Raw genomic sequence first — 8,990 nt, 5'->3', positions numbered from 1 at the left:
ATGAACAAACTTAAATCTTAAAGTTTGTTATTATTGTTAGTATTATAAAATTAGTAAGAGATTGCACTAACAATGACCAATATATATATATAATATTGTACTGGTCTAAATACAGACCATTATAAATAATTCTACATTTGTATTTGGTTGTTCAGTACACATACTCTTTTAGTAAAGCATTGGCTTGCTATGGTCAACTGAGAATATATAATATAATAGTCATATATGAAAAGAAAACTGTCAAATAGTGATTTAAGAAGAGCCAGAGAGGTTAGAAATCTCTCTCTCTCTCTCTCTCTCTCTCTCTCTCTGTTTTCCCTCCTGCTCCTCATCTCTTCATCAGTCTCATCCTCTCTAGACTCATATAAGGACTCAGACTGCTGATCGCTCTGTGATCTTCTAGTGAAGCAGAACTTAACTATCACTGCAGGTAAGAGCTTTACTATTATTATTACTGCATAAAAAAAGTTTGGGAAAGACAGAACGCTTGTGTTTTGACCCTTTATCCAGAACTGAAATCAGAGAATATGGTCACACTTTACACTAAGGTCTCATTTGATATTGTTAATTAATGCATTAGCTAAAATGAACTATAAAAAAGCAATATATTTTTTGCTTATGTTAATACACACAATGTTAACAAATTCAACTTTTGATTAAGAATGTTTTAGTAAATGTTGAAATTTATATATACTTTAAAAAACACTGGCAATGACAAAGAATATGAAACATTCCACTTTACCTGAATTCACCAAATTAGATTCATTGTACTTTATCCAGCTACAATTTACCTTCTTATGAAGAAAAATTAATTTAAACTCTGAAAACACATAAAATCCAGAGCAGAAAATCCAAATAATATTGTGACAAGGCAAATGAGTTTAGGCCTGATGAAGTTTACTTTTTGCATCGAACTAATTTGTGTATCTTTTAACGTGTGCGTGTGTTAATACTGTCAGGATGCCGCTCGGAGGAGGAAACAAGTGTGGCTGCTGTAAGAAGACGGTGTATTTCGCAGAGGAGGTCCAGTGTGAGGGACAAAGTTTCCACAAGTCCTGCTTTCTGTGCAGTAAGTCACACATCAGTCTGTTACTGATCCCTTGGTATTCACATCACAGTATGTTAACTCATGTGAGAGATGGGAGCAGATGTTCGAGCTCAAGCCGGGAAATCTATTAGAGACAGACACACATTGACACAAACTTTCACCTGACACCTCCAGTGCTCTATAATAGAGTATTTTAAGCATAAAGGATGTGCATGTTAGAGTGAGATTCTCCGTGTGGAAATGGGTGGTAATGGTTAGTCCTGTAGAGAGAGGGTGTTAACCGGAAAATGGAAAGATTATTCATGCAGATGGTCATATATATCATGGAAAATATGATATTCTTGAACAAAACTGTGAGCTGTGAATGTGACACTAACTCAAAAGAAAATTGTTATAAAGATTGCTCTGTTTGGGCACGAATCTCCACCAATGCTCTCATTTATGATTTTTTCTGTCCTACAAAAAGGCATTATCCTAAAAGAAAATAATAATAATTTGCTTAATTGTACAAACGGATCATTAAAACTCTTTCCCCGCCATTGACAGGCAATCCATGTTTTCACTGTTAAGGCCCCGATATACTTCAAACAAAATCAAAGAATGAACTGATGTGACGTCATTTTGAACAAAATCAGACCAAAACAAAGTCCAACTGCTGCTCAAACTAGCACTGTGGAATTGCCAGGTTTTCACAACAAAACTTGCCCAAGTGCTGCTCAAAACTAGCCCAAAATTAGCCCAATCACGTTTTGGAAAGGGGCGGGAAATCGCATTCCGGGAGTAAAATTCACATTTTTGGCAGGGTTCCCCTGGTAAAATTCGCATTCCATGGGCTAAATATCATGTAATTTGTGGTCAATTCAACCCATGGACATGAATAAAAACCCGCGGCAACAGTGTTAATGTAGCACAATTCACACACTGCCCCTAAACAAAGAACGAAAAAGAACTTCAACGTGAGTATATCGGGGCCTTTATACGGTAGGGGGCGCTAAAGAGTACAGAATCTCTGGATCAAAACACAGGCAAAAAAGAAAAAGAAACAAGCATTGCGATGAAGCATGTAAAATAACATGATCATCAAACATTAAACAGCATATAAATCAAAACTACATAATGTTACCGAATCAAAAAACAACCCAGGACGAGTTTTAGGACTGTGAAGCTTTGAGAGTGTTGATGGAAGCGATCTACTCCATATGTTTTGATCTGGACATGGTCTTTGACAAAAACACGATTTTCACAGCTTTTTGTTCAAAATATTGCTTTATGAAACTTACTTACATTCAAATGTTGATTAAAAAAAATAAAACTTTTTTAGAGGCTATGTTCTTTCTTTTGATATACTGCATGGTCAGAGTTTCACAGTTTGGTGAAAATGACCAAAAATGCCGGCTCTGGCTGGCGACTTTGTTGAAAAACACTGGCGTGGAAAGAATTAGAATTAGTTTGAGCTTCTGAACTAAAGACAAAAGTCCTTGGAGTGGAAAGCTGGCATGATTTTGCATACGGGACTGAGCAGCGAGTAAATCTTTTCTGTTAAACAGCGTGTCTATATTAGGTGTTGTACAAATGAACATCCTGGTGGATTCGTCTGCCTTTTAAGGCTGCACGTCGCCTGCAGATCTGTGGAACAAATGGATGTTTATGTGCAGATGACACTCGCAGAGACATCAACATTGATGATGCATCAAAAGTATTATGTCACCAAATCGCAGGGAGAGTGTATATGTATAGGCTTGATTTTTTTTCTCCTACTCAGCAATGGACAGCAAATGATCCTGTTTCTCAGATGTTTCTCCTGAGAAAAAGAGCTCAGTTGCATCCTCTAGTGTAGGAGTGTCCAAACCTGTTCCTGGAGAGTCAAGCCTCAACACACCTGTCTGGAAGTTTCTAGTATGGTTAGTTGGTTCAGGTGTATTGGTTTAGGGTTGGAGCTGAAGTCTGCAGGACAGTGGCACTCCAGGAGCAGGATTGGACACCCCTGCTCTGTCTAAAATATCAGAAGAGATCTCAACTGTGTCTCAAACTGTGCTCAGACTTGTCAAGATGCCAAAGTTTTCATCAAAAGTCAGATATCTCAGTATGAACTCAATGATTTCTTGAATTTGTTTTTTGTTATATGCTTTCTGTGTGTCAGTTTTGATTTCATATTGATTTTAACCCTACTCCTTTCCTTGGGTCATTTTATTTAAAAATTTTAAAAATCAGGTGTTCATCTGAGTGTTCTAAGAGCTTGCTTAAAACTTTCACATTTGAAATGGGAATACACAAAAAAAAAAGGAGTCAATGACTCAAGGAGTTTTTGTTTTGGTAATAAAAATAGTAACGAATCCCTCATTGTCTGTCAATTTAACCCCCATAGGGAATGAATGGGAAATGGGGGGAAGCTGTTTTTAAGGTTTTTTTTTAAAGAATCTGCTAATTTTTATTAAAATTATTGGTAAAAAAATCTAGTAATTTAGAGGTAAATAAAATAATAAAAAAAAAAATGCATAAAAAAAGAAAAAATATATTAACAAAACAAAATGATATAAGATTTCCTGGACAAAAAAAGTGTATTTTTTTTTAGGCTTCAGTCATTTTGGAAGGATTTGTTTGTAAATCGATATAATACCAAATCTCAAAGGCCTGATTTTTTTTTTTTTTTATCACAAAATGTAACTATATTATCACCCAGCTCTTTATTTAAAACTTACTATACAAGTATGTCCAATTTTATCCACATACATACAGTATATTTGCATTGGGCAACATATAAACTATTCAGCAAATCTCAACTGCTTGATTGCTTGTATCGTCGCAAAATGTACTCTATATTATCACCCAGCTCTAATTTGCTTAATACAATCATAAGGCATGAAGATATTAATATATTATAAACATTAACAAGATAATTTTCTGTAAAGCTGCTTTGGAACAATGTGTGTTATGGAAAGAGCTACACAAATAAACTTGACTTGACTTGCTCCACATTCACATAGTTGAAAATAAACAGCCGAATTAGTCATTTTGGCAGCTTGGTTTAAATAAAAGCTGTATTTGGACTAACAAGGATGTTCTGAAACTTACAGTTTAGTATGTCTTTCTAGTATACTGACCTCTTATATGTCAAGTCTGTGAGATATAGCTGTGTATTAGTTTGCTATCAAGTGCAACATTATCCACAGAGCAAACAGTCTTGAACATGCATGCATCTTCTATGTTTACTGCAGTGGTGTGCAAAAAGAATCTGGACAGTACAACAGTGGCTGTGCATCAGGATGAGATCTACTGCAAGTCCTGCTACGGTAAGAAATACGGCCCAAAAGGGTATGGCTTTGGTGGAGGAGCGGGAACGCTCAGCATGGACACGGGCGAAGCTCTGGGAATCAAACCGGATGGGTTAGTAAGGATGCTTCATTGAAAGCATACTGTTTGTGTCTTTACCAATGTGAATTAAAGTAGCCCGATGTGTCACACAGACAAACATCCCATCGCCCGACCAACAACCCCAACCCGTCAAAGTTTGCACAGAAGCTTGGCGGTTCGGATGTCTGCCCTCGCTGTGGAAACGCAGTGTACGCGGCAGAGAAAGTGGTTGGAGCAGGAAATGTGAGTCCGTTTTTCTAGACTCGACTTGTGGAGAGACAGTCATTTTGCCCTGGGCCTAATGCATTAAAAAACTGGTTAACATAAACCTCATCTGGCAGATTTCTTTTATGTGCTGTATTAATTTGTAGAAAAGTCTTGATTGTTTAGGCATGGTTGTCTTATTACCGACAACCATAAAAAATGCAATGCAAACACAACACCATGTCCTAACCTGCCCGAAAATAATGCTGCAAACTGACAAAATTACTGCCAATCTGAACATGTCTGATGTTTTATATACAGCCACCCAACACAGCACAACAAAAGAGATACTAAACTACTGACAAAATGACCTTTTGGGCATCACTTGTCACAGTTGCTGCCGGCATGATGCAGGCAAGGCTGAACGTGTGTTTATGTGTGTCCTCTTTTAGTCTTGGCATAAGAGCTGCTTCAGATGTGCAAAGTGTGGGAAGAGTTTGGAATCCACCACTGTAGCAGATAAAGATGGAGAGATTTACTGTAAAGGTCAGTATCAAACATCATGCATATGTGTATTTATGGAAATAGGCAGAAATAGGAATATTTAACAATGAATATTTAAATGTATATTAATTTTATTAATTAAAGGCACAATATGTAAGATTTTACATTAATTAATAAAAATATCAAAAAACCATTAGAACAATTTTATATATTTTGTTGGCTTGTGTTCTTACATTATCCAGAGAAATAAGCAATTTTAACCAGGACACGGACTGAAAACGAATCATTGTTATATAGCTCAACACACTCTTAAGGCCCGTTCACACCAAGAATGATAACTATAAAGATAGCGATAAAGATATAGTTCTTAAAATCATTCTAAATATAAATTAATAGCACTGTCCACACCACAGCTATGTTTTTTTTCCAGCTGTTGAATGATAAAACACTGACAATCAGAATCCGTTCTAATTTAAGGGTTCGTGCATTTAAAATGGCAGACGACAATGCGGAGAAGTTAATCGCAGAGGTTCAGAAAAATCCACCACTGTTTGACAAGTCAAACCCCCTTTTCAAGGATACTTTAAAGTAAATGGATATATGGAAAACAATTGGTCATAAGTGAGAAGTATTAACGATGAGATCATTATGCCAGGCCTGCAAACAGTGTAACATACATTACCTCAAGTATCCAGCGCTTGCTTCCTTTTAAGTTGCAGTGAAAAAGACTAGGCATTGTTTTTATTCCACTATATTGACTTCGTCAGCTAAATTCACTGTTAGATTAGATCGATTACACTAGCTATTCACTCCAAACATAGCATGCTGAGGACATCTGCTGGTTAAAGCTGTGTAAATGCAACAAGAACAGCAAAAACATGTTGTACACATTAAATCTCATTTTCTTGATTTACCATGAGTACCATGTTTTACCATGATTAATATTGATCTAGCTTACTGCACTGTGCAACAACTGTCTCTGAGCGAACGCACAGAGTAGCATTATAACAACTTTCAACACACAAATGCATCTAATATGTTAACAGCGCTGCGTTACCCTACACACGCATGACCGGAAGAAGCGGAAGTGCTCATCTGTGGCATAATAAAAGCTCCTCTGCTCTCGAGCTGTGTGTCGCGCTCGTCTCTCATTAGCAATCGCTCCAGCGGCCTCCTTCCGCTTTAACGTTTTTCAGCCACACCCTGCTTCATATTACAGTAATCGTAATAAATCTTTAATACATTTGCTCATGCATGAATATGATTTCTGCCTAGGGTTGGGAATCGTAAGAAGCACTATTCCGGTTCCGATTCCGGTTCTGCCTAACGATTCCGGTTCCGGTTCCGGTTCCATTAAAATAATTAAACAACTAATAAAAAATAGTAGTAAGGGAAAAATACACAATACTCAACTCAAACAGTCCTTGTTGTGTTTATTATTCTTGTAAAATGAATTTAACAGACTGCTAATCTCATATTTGCTAACACTTTACAATAAGGTTCATTAGTTAACATCATTAACTACATTAACATGAACTAATAATGAACTGCATTTGTACAGCAAGTATTAATCTTAGTTAATGTTAATTTCAACATTTACTAATACATTATAAAAATCAAGAGTTGTATTTGTTAACATTAGTTAATGCACTGTGAAGTAACATGAACAAACTCTGAACGACTGTATTTTAATGAACTAACATTAAAAAAGATTAATAAATACAGTAGCAAATGTATTGCTCATGGTTAGTTCATAAATGAACCTTATTGTAAAGTGTTACCACAAATTGGACAAGATGCTTGAACACACATGTAAGATTCAGACAGGTGAAACATAATATTTTTGTAAGTTGGATTCATAAAGACTTGTTTCTGAAAGAATGATTCGGTGATAGACACATTTTTAACAGTAAATTTGTTGCCACCTAGTGGCGTAACAATGTAAACGATACAGTCAGGGATACCGGGAAATAATGATAGTCTATATATATAAATAATGCGTTTGAAAAGACTGTTTGTGAAGCTGTTTATATCTACATGACAACTTTCTAGATCAACGGCAGCGCGAACGCAGATTTGAATGACGCGATTTTATTTTTGTCAAAGGTTTAATATACATGGGTGAATTTTTGTCATTTAGGATTTAGATCATGTGGGCGATGAAATCAAGAACGCAATCTCGTGCAGCTTTGTTCATCTCTCTCTCCCTCTCTGCATTGATAACCGACGTTTATGAGTAGCACCGCGTGAGGGTTTTTCAGTACATTCATTGCAACAATATTCATGATGTGAGACGTCTCTATTAAAGGATACGCTCCCCGCACTTCGCCCACCCATCACACCAGAAATCTTGCACGGTTCCGGTTCTTTTAAAAAAACACTACTAAAAATCTCGGTTCCCAACCCTATTTCTGCCCAAATCCTGACGGATTCTTTTCCACCGGCTGTAGACGTGAAGACAACACCTCCCATGATTCAGCGAAATCAAGGCGTCATCAAGCTACGCATTTGTTTTGAATAAGCGACCTCTAGAGGCGAAAATTACATATTGTGCCTTTAATGTGTAAAAATATTTATATAGTTGACATTTATAACATGATCTATTATTTATTATAGCATTATTAATATTATTTATATATAATATAACATTTAATAGTTATATGTATAATAACATTATTTATTTTAATAGTTATTGTAAAATGATTTATATTTATATAGGTTGCTATGCTAAGAACTTTGGACCGAAGGGCTTTGGGTTTGGTCAGGGAGCTGGAGCTCTCGCTCACGCTCAATAGAAATACAGCTGACATCGGTGAACCCAGGAGGACAAACTAGACACTTAACCACCTTCAAACCTCACGCTGTATGAGAAACATGTCTAATAAATGTTATACACACACATAAGTGCTCATTTTGGTGCTCAGAGTATGTACTAAATCCAATAAACGGGGTTTCATGTGAAATCCAAGACAGTATTATGAACTGACATTTTTGCAAAAATAAAACTGGGTCATTTTTCCATTTACTGGGATTTATTTTTTTCATAAATCCAGAGACACAAAATGCAATTCTCTGACTGGGCTATGCCATGCATTTTGCATTTGAAAAATATAATAACTAAGAATGCATGAATGCAATTATAATTTGAACAAACATGAAGTTTGTAAACAGACATGGGACACAGAAAGCATTGAGTACGCACTAAGATGATGCGCTTGTTTTCTCCATGACATCATACACACATCAAAAACACAAGTGTGATGAGGAACAAAGCGTGTTTATGTCTTTGAGCCTGTCACGGGCCTGACCTAATGAGACGCTGCCACAAAGACAGACCACAGACTGACTGGATAAGACCATCAGAGAGATTGTAGTGCTTTCATCTAGAGACTAATTCAGAATTAAACAATGGAAACAAATAAACAAAACTGGTCTCAGAGCAGCTGCCGGGGGAAACAAACGACATTCCCACCATCATCAATTAAATACTTGCCAGAGGCAAAAACACGAGCTATGCTAGGAATGGTAAAGTAGTACAGTGCCTATTTCTTTTCTTTCTTTTTTTTTCTTTTTTTAAATAGTATGTAAAGCAATATACATTATGCAGTATAATAAATAGTAGTAGTATATGCATTCTTGTCACACAACCTCACTATGTTGTTGAGTTTTAATTTTTTTGATCATTTACATATTATTTTGTGTAAAAGTGCCAATTTTTTCCGTTCAGTTTAATAATGCATCAGAAAGATATGTTAAACAAAACAGCTGAAATTGCTTTGAATGTGCATCACCTTCACCGGTGAAAATCCCATACTGGAGTGAAGGACTATATTAGACACAAGCACTATTGCTCACTGAAGTATAAGGCTATCACCAGAGGGCG

The 8,990-nt window shown here is 36.2% G+C and overlaps 1 protein-coding gene across 1 annotated transcript; it reads left to right on the top strand.

The window, feature by feature from the left end:
* Positions 1–317: 317 nt before the first annotated feature.
* On the top strand, positions 318–8,132 carry csrp1b (cysteine and glycine-rich protein 1b). Its single transcript, XM_048198552.1, has 6 exons — positions 318–430; positions 960–1,069; positions 4,264–4,432; positions 4,513–4,642; positions 5,056–5,149; positions 7,826–8,132. Exons 2-6 carry the CDS (start codon positions 961–963, stop codon positions 7,900–7,902), a joined length of 579 nt encoding a protein of 192 aa, XP_048054509.1. The 5' UTR covers positions 318–430; position 960; the 3' UTR covers positions 7,903–8,132.
* Positions 8,133–8,990: the final 858 nt, after the last annotated feature.

Source organism: Megalobrama amblycephala, linkage group LG8 (genome assembly GCF_018812025.1).
Source record: "Megalobrama amblycephala isolate DHTTF-2021 linkage group LG8, ASM1881202v1, whole genome shotgun sequence".
In the NCBI taxonomy this organism is placed as follows: domain Eukaryota; kingdom Metazoa; phylum Chordata; class Actinopteri; order Cypriniformes; family Xenocyprididae; genus Megalobrama; species Megalobrama amblycephala.
The sequence above is the reverse complement of the archived record's forward strand: the minus strand, read 5'-3'. Positions and strand labels throughout refer to the sequence as shown.

Bases quoted from the DNA above. Each gene is read 5' to 3' on its own strand.
- csrp1b (XM_048198552.1), top strand. From the start codon at position 961: ATGCCGCTCGGAGGAGGAAACAAGTGTGGCTGCTGTAAGAAGACGGTG. The intron at 1,070-4,263 runs GTAAGTCACACA...TGTTTACTGCAG, and splicing joins CAAGTCCTGCTTTCTGTGCA to TGGTGTGCAAAAAGAATCTG. The intron at 4,643-5,055 runs GTGAGTCCGTTT...GTCCTCTTTTAG, and splicing joins AAGTGGTTGGAGCAGGAAAT to TCTTGGCATAAGAGCTGCTT.